The sequence below is a fragment of the Paralichthys olivaceus genome, chromosome 12, assembly GCF_024713975.1.
Source record: "Paralichthys olivaceus isolate ysfri-2021 chromosome 12, ASM2471397v2, whole genome shotgun sequence".
Taxonomy (NCBI): Eukaryota; Metazoa; Chordata; class Actinopteri; order Pleuronectiformes; family Paralichthyidae; genus Paralichthys; species Paralichthys olivaceus.
In genome coordinates, this window is record NC_091104.1 from 18,947,021 (window position 1) to 18,964,874 (window position 17,854).

At 42.6% G+C, this 17,854-nt stretch overlaps 1 protein-coding gene across 9 annotated transcripts in view; it reads left to right on the plus strand.

Annotated features, from left to right (window-relative positions):
* The window catches only part of ralgapa2 (Ral GTPase activating protein catalytic subunit alpha 2), a 92,117-nt gene that overhangs the window by 41,374 nt on the left and 32,889 nt on the right, over window positions 1–17,854 (plus strand). For all 9 annotated transcript variants that reach the window (XM_069536363.1, XM_069536358.1, XM_069536364.1 and 6 more), the window contains 12 exons: window positions 3,185–3,313; window positions 4,246–4,374; window positions 5,112–5,170; window positions 5,256–5,364; window positions 7,967–8,077; window positions 8,319–8,387; window positions 8,666–8,803; window positions 11,829–12,006; window positions 13,701–14,532; window positions 15,291–15,362; window positions 15,977–16,100; window positions 16,201–16,356. In XM_069536363.1, the coding sequence (XP_069392464.1) occupies window positions 3,185–3,313; window positions 4,246–4,374; window positions 5,112–5,170; window positions 5,256–5,364; window positions 7,967–8,077; window positions 8,319–8,387; window positions 8,666–8,803; window positions 11,829–12,006; window positions 13,701–14,532; window positions 15,291–15,362; window positions 15,977–16,100; window positions 16,201–16,356 (2,106 nt within the window). The remainder of the gene's footprint in view (window positions 1–3,184; window positions 3,314–4,245; window positions 4,375–5,111; window positions 5,171–5,255; window positions 5,365–7,966; window positions 8,078–8,318; window positions 8,388–8,665; window positions 8,804–11,828; window positions 12,007–13,700; window positions 14,533–15,290; window positions 15,363–15,976; window positions 16,101–16,200; window positions 16,357–17,854) is intronic.

The following is a 17,854-nucleotide window of genomic DNA, read 5'->3' on the forward strand; positions in this document are numbered from 1 at the left end:
ATGTTTGGAGCCCCTGCCGAGTATACGTGATTAATTAAGGATTGACGTCTGTCGCGCTCCGTTAGACTGACATGTCGGCCAGGGGCCCAGAGTGGGCTGGGCTGGCCTGCCTGTGTGTTTGAGTGAGTTAGTGAATGTGAGTGCGTGTGTGTGCACGAGTGTGTGTGAAGGAGCGGGAGGGGAGTGTAGAGTAAAGCAATGAGGGGGGCACACAGAGGGACGTAGCAACATTCTCCAGCTTTTGTTGTGGCTCTGTATAATGCGTCAGGGGGCCAGAGCCAGGCTGGCCACTGAAGCATGCTCAAATTGGCCGGAGAAAAGAGTCCTCACGCCACACAATGGAGGACAGCCGCACGCCTGCTTAACATAAGAAAGTGGCTCTTACTACACCCCTCCTCCTTCCTCTCTGCTTTATCCCACAACCCCCACCTCAAAAAAGGAAAAACATACACTTTAATATTCTTTAAATCTCTTTTTTCATACACTATTTTTAAATCATCTTCAAGTTGTCATTGACTGGTCTGCAAATAATATAATGTGATTTAATGTTTGGGGAGGTTTTTTTTTTTTTTTTTTTTACCCCCAGCATAAAATGAGGCGGGGGTAGAGTGATCAATATGTCCATCCAGCCCTCTGCCTATTATCATTTTTTTGTGAAGCAGAACTCAAAAATCTATTTTAATTATTTTTCCATGAAAACCCCACAGTTATATTATTCTTTTATAGGTAAGTGGTGTCTTTTGAAATGTTGGGTTTGCCAAGGGGGATACCTAATCTCCGAATGACTCTTGTGAAATAAATCATTCAATCACAATGTTTGTATCATGAAATACTCTAAGCTTACATACAGGTTTGTGTTTGGGACTTGCTAATCCCATTCTGTATCCTCACCATTATAATCAACTCAGCTCAAAAGCAAATGACAGAATTCTCCTTCCAACTGACGGGGTGCCAAGGTCAGGGCTATTGTCCTTATTGTTTGTCATTCTCTGGTCACTGGTCTCATGAAGGCATGGACATACCACAATAGCAGTAATCTATCTGATACGTCCACATTCTGGACTTCAGAGGTCAACAGCAAATTTTGTGAAGTATAAACACACATAGCTTTTATTGCACCTTTATTTTGCATTTGTTAAAGAGCGTATCACTCATGTGTATACACATTTAACTGTTAATCTTGCAAACAACATTAAAGGTAGGGTTGGTCAGTTGTTCATGAAACTTTAATCTTGTTTGTTGAATTTGTTGTCTGAAAAAAGGGAAAAAAACTGTGTCTGTAGTCCACTCTGGACTGTAATAAACACAACCAAAGAAATGATTCGCTGGCGTAACTGTCCATCACTCGCAGACAGTTAGTCTGACACTAACAGACAGTTACAGCACTGACCTGCCTGCCTACATGCACCCTGCCCTTGCTCTCTCTCCGTATGACTGGAATCTTCCCAAGCCAAAGAGACAGAAAGATGTACACAGCTGAAACAGACATAATTAGAAAATACCAGATGTCAGAGAAAAGTCGGCATCTAGCAGTTGTCAGGTAGTGCACGTTCATGTGCCAGTTTTGACGAGGGGGGCCTGCGGGAGGGGGAGGGATGAGTCACATGCATTTTTTTTCTTTTCCTGGATTACCAACCGTAGCTTTAAGTGTAAAACATGACGGATGACCCCGGAGCCACAAACATGCTGCTGATTAAACCTTTCACCCTTACAGTAATGCACCTTCCTAACAGCTTTTGAGGGGAAACCCCCTTTTTCACAGTTACATTGACCTTAAGTGAATTCAGTGTGGAGTTAAGCCAACGTGAACTCTGTCACCCCACAGTCCGTCAAGTGGAGATTAGCCCAAAAAAAAGGCCTGAGTTGAGTTAACGTAACTTTTGTTGATGTTGGACCATGCTGCTGCCAACACATAGCCACATGCAGAGCTGAAAACCCATTTCTACACACACACACACACACACTAGAAAAAAACACTTTGCATTCTACATTTGTGGCTTTCTCTAAAATGCTCTTTTCAGGCAATCAGGCAACAGTTTGTTACCTGCTAATTACCTCTGACTGCACCGCGCATTATGCTTCAGAGGTCAATTACCAGTAAAATGAGGGTAAAATGGGCCCTCAATCCTAAAGCTCTCCCCAGCAATTTTCCTCATGCGGTGCATCCTGTTGGTTATACTTCCTGTTTATTGCCTCTGCGTGTTTATTCTATTTTTCTTTTGTTCACCTTCATTCCCAATTTACCCAAGCTCCTGGTGAGTAATGTCACAGATAGACAGGGGGTACTGTGCGTGTGTGCGACCAAAAGAGAATATGTATGCTTGCTTGTTTGCTAAGGTGCCCTTTCAGTTCAGCCAGAAACAGGCTGATGTTTGAACTGTCCGATTTACACAAGTTTATGGCCAACAAGGCAGGTGTTTCTAGCCTGGACCTTGCCTTTGTACACAAATATGCACACGTATGTCTCTGATAAGAGAGAGATCAATCTCGCTGCCTGGCCGAATGATGAATTCTCATACCTTTATGTGTGTGTATGTGTTTGTTTGTAAAATCTACCTCTGCAGCATTACTATCTAAATATAGAATGGAAAAACTCTTAAAAGCCTTTTAGGCTCTCGCCTATCATGGTATTACAGTGTACATACTTGAGCAGTTTGTGCGAAGCCCTCTGCAGTACAGCATATGTCAATGTTGAAAGAGCACCCATCTGCCACTGAGCAGCCTTTACCTCGGCGAAACAATACCTCGTCTCTGGCTTTAATTACAGGTTTGCTCGTGTGTGTATTTGCTCGTATGTGACTCGTGAAAGTTGAGGTCTTTTGTTCTCCCTCTTATCCATCTGCTGCCTCTCTCGCTCTCTCCCCTGTCTTTCTTCCCCACTCCGTTTTTTTTTTCTGTACTTTGGTGACATGTACTGTTGAGTGCCTCACCCTCCTCAACACACTTAACATACTCAGCTTACCTGTTGATGGAAAAAAAGCTTTCTCCCTGCCATGTCTGTCACATGTTGGTCCTTTAATGTTGTATTTCTCTTTTTACACTCCCATACTTAAATGCAAAAATCCCATGTAGACATAAAGGTACTGGAGAAGTGCTAAGATGTTCAGTCTTTGAGAATGGTAGGTGTTGGTTCAAGTCAAACATTAAACTTTAATGGCTTGTGTGTCTGTGTGTTTGTCGTCAGGATGTTTTGAACACCATCATCTGCTCCTGCTCCCCTCGGTTCTTTTACCTCGGCCTACCGGGCTTCACCATGCTAATTGGAGATTTCATCACTGCTGCTGCCTGCGTTCTCAGCTCAGTTTCCCCAGAGGTGCCAACACACTCTTGACACTTACACTTAAGTGAATCAAACTGTCCAGTCTAATAAGTTGTTAAAGTACTTGTTATGCAATTTTTAAAGTTTTCCAGTTGTCTAATCTGTACTGAGACTTTTAGTCTTTTAGTTTTTTAAGATAATTCCTCCATATTTGTTAACTAGATATGTTTAATATGTCAATATGTATCTAAATATTTGAATCCAAACTGTGCAGCCAAAAAGAAGAGTTGTTTACAGAATAAACGAATGGCTGTGATTATTCAGACAGTAAATGTTTCATTAAATATGCTAAGTTTTAATAAAACTGTTAGCGGTGTTGAATTAGCCGTGGAAACCAACATGATCGGAGTGATCTTTAAATGCAGTGGGAAAAGCTATAAAAATGCAAACAGGTTATTTTTGTGAGTCCTATGAATCCATTTTTTAAAATTTGTATGAAGGCACATTTTGTGTGACTTATTTGGAACAACTAGGAGAGATCATGCTGACAGACCAATAAGAACCACTGTTTTACACACACACACACACACACACACACAGTTAAAACCTAAACATAGGCATTAATGTTGACTGTCTATAGGTATTTGAGTACATTTCGATACCGTTTCGTTGCCAGATAATTCCATATCTCCCAGCATAGACTCATTATCTGTACAGCAACTCATTAGGTGCAACATGTACAATCTAGAGTTGCATCCATCGTGCATTTAATTAGTCATTTTGTTGTCCACCGCCTTCCATATGTCAAGAGATTCTGCAGAACATCTGCAGAATCATGAATAAAGACAAAATGAATTCCTGCCTGATCTTTCCAATCCTTTTTCCCTGGATGGCATGCTTTCTGTTTGCTGGAAGTGGGTTGTTTTCATGCAGCTTTAGGGAATTAGTGATAGCATGTTTTCTTTTTCTTCTCTCATTTCCAACAGGCTCCAAGGATGGAGGCTCAAACAGTCCTGGGCTCTCTGGTGTGTTTCCCCAACCTGTACCTTCAGATTCCTGTGCTGCAACATGTGCCTGGCTCTGAAGAAATCCTTGTAGGCAATGAGGATATCAAGGTAAATGTTGCCATGTGCTACCCTGGGGGGAAAATCTGCATGCTGCGTTGTAAGAGAATCTACACATATGTTACATTAAGAGATAAAACAGCCTGAAGATTTTGTATCACTCTTACAGTGAAGAAAATGATCATAGTTATCAGTATAACCATGAATTGATACGATGTGCTGAAAATTAAAATGTAATTTCAAGTTTGATATTTAAATAATTTATGTATTATCAAAAGATTAATCTAGCACCATATCAAATGTGCAAAATTAACATTGAAAGACGAGTTTATCTTGCTGAAGAATCTTCTTGTTTTACAATGAAAATGTCCAGTAATGCAGGTTTAAATGAAACTCCATAGAAGTTAATCAAATGTGCATATAAAAACAACACAACTATTATGAACAAAGTATCAGTAAGAACATTATAATCATATGTAAACAAATCCAATGACAGAAAAAAGCGGAATGCAGGTGAGAAGGTTGACTACTAGCTATGTTAAGTGCCGATATCGACCCTGCATGTCTGAGAGTCGTCTGAGAGTAGGGACAAAAAAATCCTGACAATTTACTCGATGCTCGCAGTTGCTAACAATGGCCAGAGCACTAGCACCTTATGCATGGTAATTAAAGATTGAAAAACAGTACAAGTAACCTTCAGGAACATAACCACGGTATACCTTGAAACCAGAAACTATTCCATCTCTATTTACATTGATGGTTTTGATCACGATGTCTTTGTCATTTAGGATTACCTGGTCAACATCCTGCTGGCAACAGCAACAAAGGAACACTGTGAAGGGGCCAGGTACGATATATAGCAATATTGGTTGTTTTTATTTTTTTACCATTCAAATTCTTAAATTTACTTCAACGCTGCCTCTGTCTTTCAGGTGCATCGCTGTGTGCAGTCTGGGCTTGTGGGTGTGCGAAGAGCTGACGCAAAAGAACATCCACCAGCAAGTTCAAGATGCCATCAATGTCTTGGCAGTAACACTAAAGGTCAGTAACTGTCTGAGCCAAGGAAGCTTCATCATATAATTTTCAGTTTGATATCATAAACTGATCATTACTCATGCGTACAGTAGGATAGGAACACGTTTTATAGTACTTGAATCATGGGTTGTGTTGACCATCTAAATAATAGAGGTAGGAATGCTGGATGTCGTCAGTCTTTTTTTGATTCACCATCGAAAGCCCGACAGTGTTTGGCTATTACGAAAATGACAGTTGATTGCTTGAACTGCGAAACAATATCTACTTAGCTAGCCAAGGAAAAGTACAAAAATAAAACTTTCAGTGATGTGACTCGTGGGTATATTTTGGAAGAGCCCTCTTTTCTCCCTGAGTGAAGAGATGCAGAGAACCAGTGGTGAAAAAAAACAGTGTTTTGTTTTTTTTATATCTTTTTCTCATGGAAAAGGTTTTGGGGCGGTGGCGTAATTTCCAGGCGGCTCTCTCTCAGTAGATGTGGGCCAATTTAAGCAGCTACATCTCCCAGCTTCCTGTTCAAGCAGCACCCCCCTTTCTCTAATGGAGCAGTAATCACTCCCCTGTACAACTTGACACACAGACACAGCCAGCTCCAAAATAGAGGGTATAGGCTGGGTGGGGGATCTAGGGGGAAGAGTGGCACTGAGAGTCTCTTTTCTAAAAGCAGGTGCTGAACTCTCAGGGCCCCTTTTTGTGTTTGGCCATTTCTGCACTCCCCACATTGTCTGCCCTTGTTACATGTTGAGAGGCATTCAGCTGGAAGAAATGGAAAATTCTATTTCCCCACAAAGAATTTCAAATCACTGAAGAAATCAACATTTGAAAGAAAATTGTCACTACCTCAATTCTTTACTCCGATGAGTCTGAAGAAAATGAGCCATGGTTTGAAGTGGAAATGAAATTATGCTGATTATCTACACAGTAAGTGAAAAGCTAAATTTAAAGTAAATTACCCAGAATTTTATCACAGTCTACGCTTAAACTTTTCCTCCCCATCTCGACCAGCATTTCCCTCTCACTTTTTAGGATTTAGGTATTATGGTGACGTAAATTCACCGGAGGAAAGGTGTCCCAAATTACTCCTGTTATTCTCGTGCGTGTGTGAAAGATGAAGGTGATTACTTTGATTTCTGGGAATTAGCAAGTAATAAATGGTCTGTTTCCCGAACACACGACAGTCAAGGCACTTTGTATTTATATCATTTGTGTCCACTTTGGAACTTGCTTGTTGATTTGTCCTGGCTGCCAGCATCAACATTAGTGATTATTTCTTTCCAGTTGTTTCAGTGGGGAGTCAACATTACAATCAAACCTCATTATTTGCATCAAGTTTATACAAATTGTTCCATTTGTTTTCTAATAATATTTATCTAAGTTTGTTAATTAACTGATTATTGATCACCATTGAGCCATTTGAGCATATTACAGTTTCAAAGTTCCACTTTCTGTTTAGACTTTTTTTTATCTGAGCTCACAGATTGTTACCAGTGCAATGGGCTCCAATATTATTTATTTTGTGTAAATGTATGCAGGTACCAAGTTGGAGACAAGCACATCTTGTATATTTTTAATGCTTTGTTATGATATTTTGAACTCGTGCATAGAAGTGGGTATAAATGTTTGGCCAACAAGCAGAAATGTGGTTTCATTGAAAAAAACAGATCAAAATGTATAGATTTTCTTCATAAGTTTGTTGTTTCATTTTGGAATTGGCAAGAACTGATTTCAATAACTATAAGGGCAATCAGAGAGAGCGTACTTCTCACAATGTGAAAGAACCTGATAAAAAAATCCTGGATCCGGATAATGGGTTCTTTCTAGACTGTATTTAAACATGGACAACACTTCTCCATTCCCTCCCACCATCCAGAAATGGCGCCAAAATATCCCAGATACAGACATGGCAATCTTGCAGTGATGGAATTATTTGTAGAGTGGTAGTAATACACACACTTGACCATTCACGAGTCAGTTACCGCTGTAAATCATTTTAAATTAAGACTAAATTTACCAGAAGAATTAACAGTTGAATCATCTTAAGCATTAAGAAAACGACCTAAAATAACAGAAACCATCTTTGAGAAAAATGTTTTTGACTTGTTCTTTGACTTTTTATTTTGGCCAATATCCCATCAACTAATATGGAGGAGACTGCGGTTTATGAGCTATATTGCAGCCAGCCACCAGGGGGTGATCAGGATGCTTTGGCAACACTTTTGGAGAACTGTCCTGTCGTCCATTTTTATTGTTTTTGGGTAATCCTGCTGACAGACAAAAAACAAATGCCAATCAAAACAATCTCTTTGACGGAGGTAAAAAATATTATTAATTAATTAAATATTAATGAAACAAGCAGGAAAGCAATGATTGTGGCCAGTGATCACAAGTTGAGTTATGGTAATCTCCGCTCAGTCTGCGATCATAACAGGATTTCCATTTGACTGTTGTTTTCCCAGCAAAATGCTCCTCCCCAAAAATTTGTTAATATATCATTTGAATAAATGGTTCAAAATCTACATTTTTTTCTAACTATGGCTGCTTACTGTCCAATGAGCCTATTCCTCTGCACTGTTAACCAGTTCTTGTCCTTTTTTCTTGTTTGTGTGTCCAGTTTGGAAACAAAGCTGTGGCTCAGGTAGCCTGCGACGTGTTTCACCTGCTCATTTCTCACTGGGAGCAACTCAAGAGGTTTGAGTCCACCCTGCCCAAGAAAATCATTGAGGTAACATTCACTCAATCACACCTGCAAACACATACAGTTTTGCCTCCACTACCCATTAGTGGCCTTTGAGAAGGCATCATGAGCAAGATGAGAAATTCCTCTCAAGTCTTAATATTAATAATATTTTAAATACATTCTTCATCCTGTGGCATCACATCCATTTTAGCACACTGCCCTGACTCAGCTGATGAATAGGAGTGTGTCATCCAATTATCTTTCTCCTTGTTTTCTCCCAACACAGATCTTTGTGGCCACAATAGCCTTTTTGTTGCCGAGCGCAGAGCACTCAACAGTGGAAGCAGACAAAAAGGTACATGTTGGAAAGGAGGGGACATGAAATGGCTGAGATCTAAAGGCCCTTGATCTATTATGTTGGAATGGTGCATTTGCAGAGGAATGTATCTACTGAAGTGTTTTGTTCTTTCCTTTTTTCCTCTTTAACTGTCTCCATCCCTGCATTTTCACTGTGGCTCTCATCTGTTACCTGTTGTGTCTCTGAAACAGTCCCTCTTTTTTTTTAGCTATATTAATATTACATTTGTATTTGTTTTGATGTAAATTAACCAAACTACTTCCTTACCTCCTCAGTTGATGGTTTCACTGCTGCTTTGCCTGTTGGACTGGTGCATGGCTGTGCCATTGAGTCTCCTGCTGGAGCCCATCACCATGCCTTCAGTGGATGAACGCACATCACACAAGGCCCCACTGCTGGACTACATCTACAGGGTGGGTAGCCTTGCTGGCAGCTGAGAGTTTCAGTCCCAACTAGAATTGCACTCAGTAGAGCACAGCCCTCTGTCAAGTCCCCTTTTTCAGCTGGTCCAAAAACCAACTAACACCCACTAACATTTGGCTTTTCTCTGCAATGGAGATGGATACAATCGGCACTCACTTCCAGGTCAAATGATTCTGCTGTAGACACTGGTTTTCCTCATCTCTTACTGCCTGATCGGCAGTGATAGAAACATGAAACACGAGTGAATGCGCTGATTTGGCAAGACAACAAGGTGATTCAGCCCCATAGTTTTCAGTGCAATCATAACGTTGAACCTGATTCACCAGGGGAAAAAAACAGAGACACAATCAAGCTGCACCAAATCGCACCACTCATAGAAATCAGGGCCCTAAATATGCCTGATCTCTTTTATCAAAATCCATGAATTATTGAATTTTTCCCTGTGAAATTAGTAGAAATGTAAAAAAAATAAACCTTACTACAATGTTAGAGAAAGTGATAAAATTTTTCTTGATCTGCTCGCTGATTTGGATCAGCACCAAAATGTTATGGGTTCCTCACCCATTACATATCCTTCCACCAAGTTTCATGGTAATTCGTCCTGTAGTTTTTGCATAATCTTGTTCACAAACCTACCAACAAACAAACGGACAGGGGTGGAAACATATCCTCTGTGGCAGAGATAACTAACAAATAAACAGACCTGAAGGAAGCCCCCTGTGCACTGACTTCTGTCCAATAACCACTGAAATATACCACTACAACTTCAGCTTTGACATCTCAACCCCCACCACATGAGTTTGACACTTTAATTAGACTCACCTCCGCTGTGACCTCATGACTATGCCTCATTTAACATTATAGTGGCACAACAGCATGGAAGACCCCACCAACACATGCAGGAAATCCTCACAACTTGCTATGTAGTAGGGTGTACTCCATTTGTTTTAAACAGGCAAAATATTCAGGACTGAATCTATTTCTCTCTATTTGCCTCCCAACCCTTTATTTTATGGCCGGACCCAGAGGATGAGGGCCAAGCTTAAGGCACAAATGAATGAGGTATTATTCATTCCCTCCTGTCTGGGCAGATGCGGTCAACGGCAGATCTTTGTAAGGATGTCACCCCTGATAAGAAATGGTCCAATTATTCAAACAGGACCCTTTGTCCACTTGATAAGCTCAGGCTATAAACGCTTGTCCTGGAGATTTGAATGGAATATGTCTTAATATGAGAGCAACTGCAGCTGCTATAAAAGCAAAGACAATTAGACATGATTGGTTGTCTATCAGCACACAAAAGGCAAGGCCCTGTGGGTTTCATTTGAAACAATATATTAGGCAAGGCATCACAAGGTGTGACATTATTAATGCAATATGATAACTGAAATCTATATATTTCCACACACATGTACATCTAGTAATTATTCTCTATACCAAGCTTCCCTAATCCCTGAACACTGATGAGGTTCCTGAGCCTCTACTTATTCTCCATGCTTCCCCTTCTTTTAAATACAGTTTCATATTTTCAAATAACACCTAAAATCTGTTCTCTTCTAAACCACATGCACAGAACTCACATACATATTCAATGATAAGGTTGTCAAGGTCTTCAAGGGAAAGGTGAAAAAAGTTGTTTCTTATGACTAACAGCCTGCAGATCTCCATTAAAACCTAACAGTGCACTAGACCTCATTTGTTCACTGGAGTTGTGCTCAAGCTTTTCCATCTGCTCTCTCTGCCTGCCTCTGCAGCCAGCTGCACCACCCCGTGTGTGTGTGTGTGTGTGTGTGTGTGTGTGTGTGTGTGTGTGTGTGTGTGTGTGTGTGTGTGTGTGTGTGTGTGTGTGTGTGTGTGTGTGTGTGTGTGTGTGTGTGTGTGTGTGTGTGTGTGTGTGTGTGTGTGTGTGGATGCTCTGTTTGCATTTGTATTATTTGATTTATGTGTGTACATAGGCATACTCTTGTATCCATACAACATGTGCCCATCTAACTACAGTATGCTTGTTTCACTGTATGTTTCCTTCCAGGAACTGTTGCTATGCGAATTGCAGTCACTTAGTTGTCAAGCACAGCCGCGGGTTTTTCCCCTCCCTCCCCGTCTCTCCACCTCTCTCTCTCTCCACAGAGGAAGCTCTTTGGGGCTTTGGTGTAGCAGCTGTTTGGTTCAGGTCTTTTCAGCATCAAGCGTCCAATCCCTCCCCCTGTGCACCCAGAGGTCTGCTCAGTGGAATCATCCACATACTGTCTACATTGCCGAACACAATACTGTTTCAGATGGCAGGGCCCAGCCTGCCGCTCTGAGCGTTCTCTCAGCCAAGTGTGAGCGTATGTGTGTACTGAATGGGATTAGCCTTTGCATGGCTTTACCCAAGTTGCTCCACTCTGAATAAGAGGCCCCTTCTCATTTACATACATTAGGCATATGTTTACCCCCTCGTATGCAGCACCCTACCTTCACACAGATTATACAATGTACAGGTGTGTTTGTATTAGTGCACATGTGTATGTGCGGCTCAGCATGCATTTCTGCGGTGGGAGCTGAGCACAAGGATAAAGTCTTAATTAAATCAAACAGTCTAAACCTGTCCAATGGCTGTAATCAACTGCCCCAGTGCGCCTTATCTAGCCCTGCCAACGGATGCTCTGCCATCTGTTATGTAGATCGATACACTCACACATCACAGGAGAAATGGATTAGTGGCAATAAAGACCCTCTTTTCTCTCCTTCTCTCCCTCCCTTCCACCATTGCCTTATGATGTAAATGGACCATACATGCCCCTTGCCGTTGCTCCTGGATCATGTCAGTCTGAAACAGGCCCGTCCGAGTGTCACTGTACATCGTCTCGCCAGGCACCATCATATCTAACGTGACGGTGTCTTGACACATCAGAGTCGCAGATTAGTCCTCAAAGTACCACTGTCATGCTGTAGAATCAGTGGCCAGACGGGGCCAGACACCCTTTATGTGCAAATAATCACCAAGTCCTCCCAATTTTTTTTCCTGTTCCTCAGGTGCTGCACTGCTGCGTGTCCGGCTCCACCCTGCACACCCAACAGAGCCACTACCTCCTCAGCTTGTCTGACTTGTCCACTGACTATGACCTCATGTTGGGTCAGGTTAAGAGCTTTGAGCCGCCACCCTCCCAGTCAACCACTGCTGATTTTGGCAACCTGCTCACAGTAGCTGAAGGTAAGCAGTTTTTCCCAATTATTATCTAGACTGTGGCAGCCTGCCATATTCTAATTCATCCGTCAGTAAAGTTTTTACTGTCCACGCAGACAGTCAGATCTCATAGCTGCAGTTGTGCACGCACCTTGAAGTGGCAAGTTCTCTCTCTCACAGGATAACTTGTCTTTCACTTTGTTGTCTTTGTGACTGCCACACGAAATCTGTTGAGAGCAACATTTTATGCATGTGCGCTCCTGCTACCTCCATAGATTGAATAAACTCTGTGGGAAATCCTGGAAAGGGCACATAAACATGCCGCCACTGCATCCATAAGGGAGGGCTGAAATCATCCTGATGCCCCCTTGTCATACCTGCTCTGTGTAAGATAACACTGGACTGGTGGATTAAACTATGCTTGATTAATGGTGTGTATATATGGTGTGCAAAGGCCTGTGTTAACAGGTATTCATGCATGAGAAAGTAAAAACTTTTAGCTGTCGCCACCACAGCATATGTCCTGATGACTACCTCTGAGCACACTACTTCATTTCAGCTCCACACTACACTTCTTACAGACCACAGAGGCATATATTCTTCCGCCTAAAGAATCCAAAAGAGATTAAAGGGAAAGCAAACTCTTAGTAGACCATCCATTTGGAGCATGTCCATTAAATGTCAATATCTTATTAAAAGTATGAAAAGGAAATCAACCATCACAGGGAATGGAATGTTCGCATTAGTGCTCAGCCCTAGAGAGAAGACCCATTATGGGGTTTTGATAAAAATGTGATTTTTTTTTTTCTTCTTTTTTGTGACCTTGTTATTCCATTAGGCAATGTATTCCTCTTTCTCCCTCTCTCATGTCCTCAAATTCTGAAAAGTCCTTAGAGCCCCAAACACACTGAGCACATCACGTCTACTGAAACAATGTAAGATTTTTGAACAGTCGCATGTGGCTGAAACATTTCACCACACCTCTGCTTTTTGTCACACAGCTGCACAGAGTCTTAGTAAAGATAACAAAACACTATTAAAGGGGCAAACCAAAGAGTGCTGGCCTAGTTATATTCATGCCCGCACCTCATATTGATCAAGTCACATCAAAGGGCCAGCGCATCTCTAATGCAGTTTGGCCTGCTTTCTAAAGAGCTTTCTCCTTTTGATGGAGGGATGATGGTATTGATAGCATCATCACAATGCAAGAGTGCATCTTCTTGTTTTCCCACATCCCTGCAGAATAAAGCATGGCATGCCTTACACTTGGGAGTAAAAACCTCTGCATTTACATAAATGCAATTCACTAAGTAGATTTCTATTCAGCAGTCTGTAGAGACGGTGGTTCTTATTAGTACTCGGCTAGTCCGATGCTTGTTCATTGTAAAAAGACTCAATGGGCTCTTCAAAGTTGTCTCTCATGATTAGATGCTACCTACTTAGAGGTGTGCTGGCCAAGCTATTGTGAGAAATGAATACTGTACTCCTGTTAATATTCATTAATGAGATTTGGCTTTGTGTAATAAGAGCTAACAGAGATGATAACACGTTGGTTTTTGTAGTAGGGTTAACAAAGTCTGTGTTGGATATACTATAAAAGACATGTGCAAGTTTATTCTCAACCAAATTTTACCACTCTTCAAGTTTCACATTTCTCCCATGTATTTTTGTGTAGCAATTATCTCTGTGTTTTTGTCTTTCTGCCCTGATTCTTCCTCCAGAAAAGCGACGTCGGAACATGGAGCTGATACCTCTGACAGCACGGATGGTCATGACCCACCTAGTGAACCACCTGGGCCATCATCCACTCAGCGGTGGCCCCGCCCTCCTCCACAGCCTAGTGAGCGAAAATCACGACAACCCGTTTGTGGAGTCGTCTGAGCTGTCCTCCGAGGTCTTCAAAAGCCCAAACCTGCAGCTGTTTGTCTTCAATGACAGTACGCTGGTGTCCTACCTTCAGATCCCCTCTGAGACACCCACCGTTGGCCAGCCCCCCAACACCTCCTCCCAAGTACGAGTCATCGTGCGGGACATCTCTGGCAAATACTCCTGGGATGGCGCAATCCTCTACTGCACCACCCAAGAAGAGTCCATGGATATGGGGGTTTTCACTGCAGTAGACCGCCCACTTTCTACCACCAATGTTGCTCACAGCAGAAACCAGCCCCACTCTCCGGCAAAGGGGCCGCACAAAAATAATTTCTCAGTCTCTGACTCCCTCTCCGACTGTTGTGAGGAGGAAGAGGTAGATGTTCTGGATAAACTGATGGAGGACCTCGGCCACAGCAGCTCAGAATGCCTGACTCAGCCGCAACTCAAACTCAATCAGCCAGCCCCCTCGCCCCATGGCATGAACATAGAACAAGAGAGCGCCATCCTGGAGGCCATCCTTCGTCAGACCCATCAAGAGGAGGAGCAAGTGAGGAGATGGGACGCTGATGTGAGCTGTAGGGCTGCCTGCCAGGGGGAACCTTCCCACCAGGACCCAAAAGCTCCTTTCTACTTCTGCCGGCTGCTACTTAATGACCTTGGCATGAACTCTTGGGACCGCAGGTAAACTGCCAGCTTCAATCTGCTACAATTAAATGTCTGATATGTGGAAAGTGGTACTGGGGCAGCAGTCGAAGTCATGCAGGGTTGTGTGGCTTTTTATCATTCAGTCTTCGAAAAGCATCTTAAAGGGATAGTTCACAGAAAAATGAAATTCCACTCATTATCTACTCACCACTCTGCCTGTGTGTGTGTGTGTGTGTGTGTGTGTGTGTGTGTGTGTGTGTGTGTGTGTGTGTGTGTGTGTGTGTGTGTGTGTGTGGCTATAAGAGGACATTTCGGCTGAAAACACAGTGTAAATGACGTTGTTTGAAGTCTAATATAAAACAAGTGGTAGTGAGTGTCTACGTTCAAGTCAATGCATTTTCAAATGAAAATGTTGTAGTATGAATGTAGCCTCTGAGTAACTCAGCTGTTGTCTCGAAACTCTAAAAGAGCAAAGATAAAAGCTCACTGCAGCGTCTTAATCTCCTCTCCACAGGTTAAAAGTGTCCCGTTGTTTTCACTAACGTCTACTTTACAGTGCCACATCTTTGCAGTTCTTCCCTGCAAATTAAAAGCTTACACCTCGTGATGGTGCAATATGAACACAGCTAGTAGACGATTGCTTTTTGCACCTGTGCCTTTTTGCTTTCAGTGATCTTGAGTGCAAAACAAAGCTTAAATTAAAAACAGTTTGTTTGCTTGAAAATGATACCACTTTTTTAAAATGGCACAACTGAAAATATAATATTAATCAAGACTGGGTTTTTTTTCAACAGGAAAAGTTTTCACTTGCTGAAGAAGAATTCAAAGCTCTTAAGAGAACTGAAGAACTTGGATTCCAGGCAGTGGTAATGCTTCTTTTAAGTTTGTTCAGAAATTTCAAGTGGGATATCAATGAACGCATGTCATTTTTAAAATTTTAGTCCCTAGTGTTTATGTGCCACTTGGCAAATCTACTCTGGTTACAGTTATACAGTTGCTCAAAGCACTTTCATATTGCCCCCCAACATTCTTACTTCCCCTCGATTTTCCTAATTTGTTCCACTTTCTGGTGATCACAGCTCTCTCTCTTATTCTTTAACTGTGTCTCTTTTTGGCCAATCAGTAAGTATTCGCCACATTGTTAATGAAAGAAGCTTATTAAGGAACGCTCCCCAGGATTAGACCTCATACTCTCAGATGGCCAGACATGGTCGGGCAATAACAATCTGTCCACAAGGATGCTAAATCAACCCCAGCAAGGAGAGGAGAGAGGAGGTGGAGAAGGACGCTTTGTTAGCCATTTTTTTTACATTCTGCTCGACCGATTCTGTAGTACTTTCAGTCATGGAATTCACATTTCAAATCATTTTTTTCTGAGGTGGCTGTAGAAGTGAAAAGCTTTTCAAGTTCTCCGTTTGTACAATCAGCTCTTGAAGTGTTGCTTCTTTTAATATCTGCTACTATTTATTTTGTTCTGTAGTCGAGAAACACACAAGATTGCTGTGTTCTACATTGGAGAGGGACAAGAAGACAAGTGCTCCATCTTGTCCAACAGCGCAGGCAGCCAGGCCTATGAAGACTTCGTGTCTGGACTGGGATGGGAGGTACACACAACCACATTGTCAAGTCAACACACCAGATAAAGCCTAAATATGCAAATGTAGAGGTATACTCAGAACACTAAATTCAGTTTTTATTCACCAGGTTGACCTCGCCACACACTGTGGCTTTATGGGTGGCCTCCAAAGGAATGGCAGCACAGGTCTAACAGCTCCTTACTATGCTACCTCCACTGTGGAAGCCATCTTCCACGTCTCCACGCGAATGCCATCTAATTCTGATGACTGCCTCACCAAAAAGGTAAAACATTTTAGTTTTAAAGTTGTGTTAAACAATATTTTTTACAATTCCCGCATATGTGCGACATTTAGATTATCGCAATTTCTATTGTATTAACTGCACAATATGTTAAGAAATATGAGCAAATACCGCTTTGCCTGTTTGATGCAGTGAAATGGCTATGCAGTCCTCTCTGCCCATAGCAGTATGTTGTTGTAGCCTTCAGCTCTGTGTTAAGCTGTGATCAGGAGGTGTGACTCCAGAGTGCGGGCATTGATTAGTGACCCTGGCCAAGCAGGCCTGAGGAGTAGAGAGTAACAGGCGCATGAGTGAAGAGAGGGCATGTGCCGCTGTGGTAATGACTGTGATTCAGCTAGCCCCTGCCCCCCTCCCTGTGTGCTGTGACCAGGGCCTGGATTCAGCCATTAGCTCTCCCTGCTAGGGCAGGCGCCGTCCGGATGCCGGCAGGATCCTTTTATCCAATTCCTGCTGCCGCCACAGGAGCGATCGATTGGGTTCTGCAGTGGGATTCTGAGCTGTAGTACAGCAGTAGCAGTTAGCATGAAGAAATGAGCCGCAAGGCCCCTGCCCGTGCTGCCAATCTTCTCATACAGTACCCCGCTGAGAACAGAAATTCATCAGGCTCCTCTCATATCCAACCTCCCTTCAGTCCTCCACAGACATACCCCCTCCTTTTTTCACAAATAACCCCCTACTCATTCCAAGCCCATTCTGGACCTGGGCTTATTGACTACAAAAAATATGCGACACTGAGTGAAGATTTTGTCTTTGGCCGGCCAGAGTGAGGCGCTGGTGGGGTGGCCGTGCACAGAGCGGAGTGTGCTGCCACTTCACTTCCATTCATTTCATTCAGGGAACTTCTGTAATTGCTCGCGCTCACCTTGCATGGATCTCCACACCGGCCACAGGCCCAGCAGAAATTGACAGGCTGGCGGCATGCACGGGTGCTTCAGAGAGGAGGGCAGGTGGGGACAGAGTGGAGAGAAAAAGGTATGAAGAAGGAAGAAATGAGAGACAGGCTTTGACTGTGTTGAAGTAGGATGTTTCACTGTCAATTTAAAAATAACAGTTTTAGTCCAACAGCCACCCACTTTGCTGCCTCTGACCAGAGAGACATACTGTGGGGAGAGCTCTCGCTGGGCAGATTGCCTCTTTGAAGACGATGGGGTGGGGAAAAAAATGGAACCAAAAAGAAAAGAGGGAAAACCATGAATTCCTCAATCCAATTGTGGGGTTTTCGGGCAGTGTAGGCTGCAGCAGTAGCAGCTGGCTTCAGTAATGTGGTTACAGAAATGACCTGCAGGGTTGGGGTCAGGCCATGTAATGTGTGTGTGTGTGTGTGTGTGTGTGTGTGTGTGTGTGTGTGTGTGTGTGTGTGTGTGTGTGTGTGTGTGTGTGTGTGTGTGTGTGTGTGTGTGTGTGTGTGTGTGTGTGTGTGTGTGTGTGAGAGAAGGAGAAGGAGAAGGAGATAGACGGGCATGCTTTAGTTATCACTCTC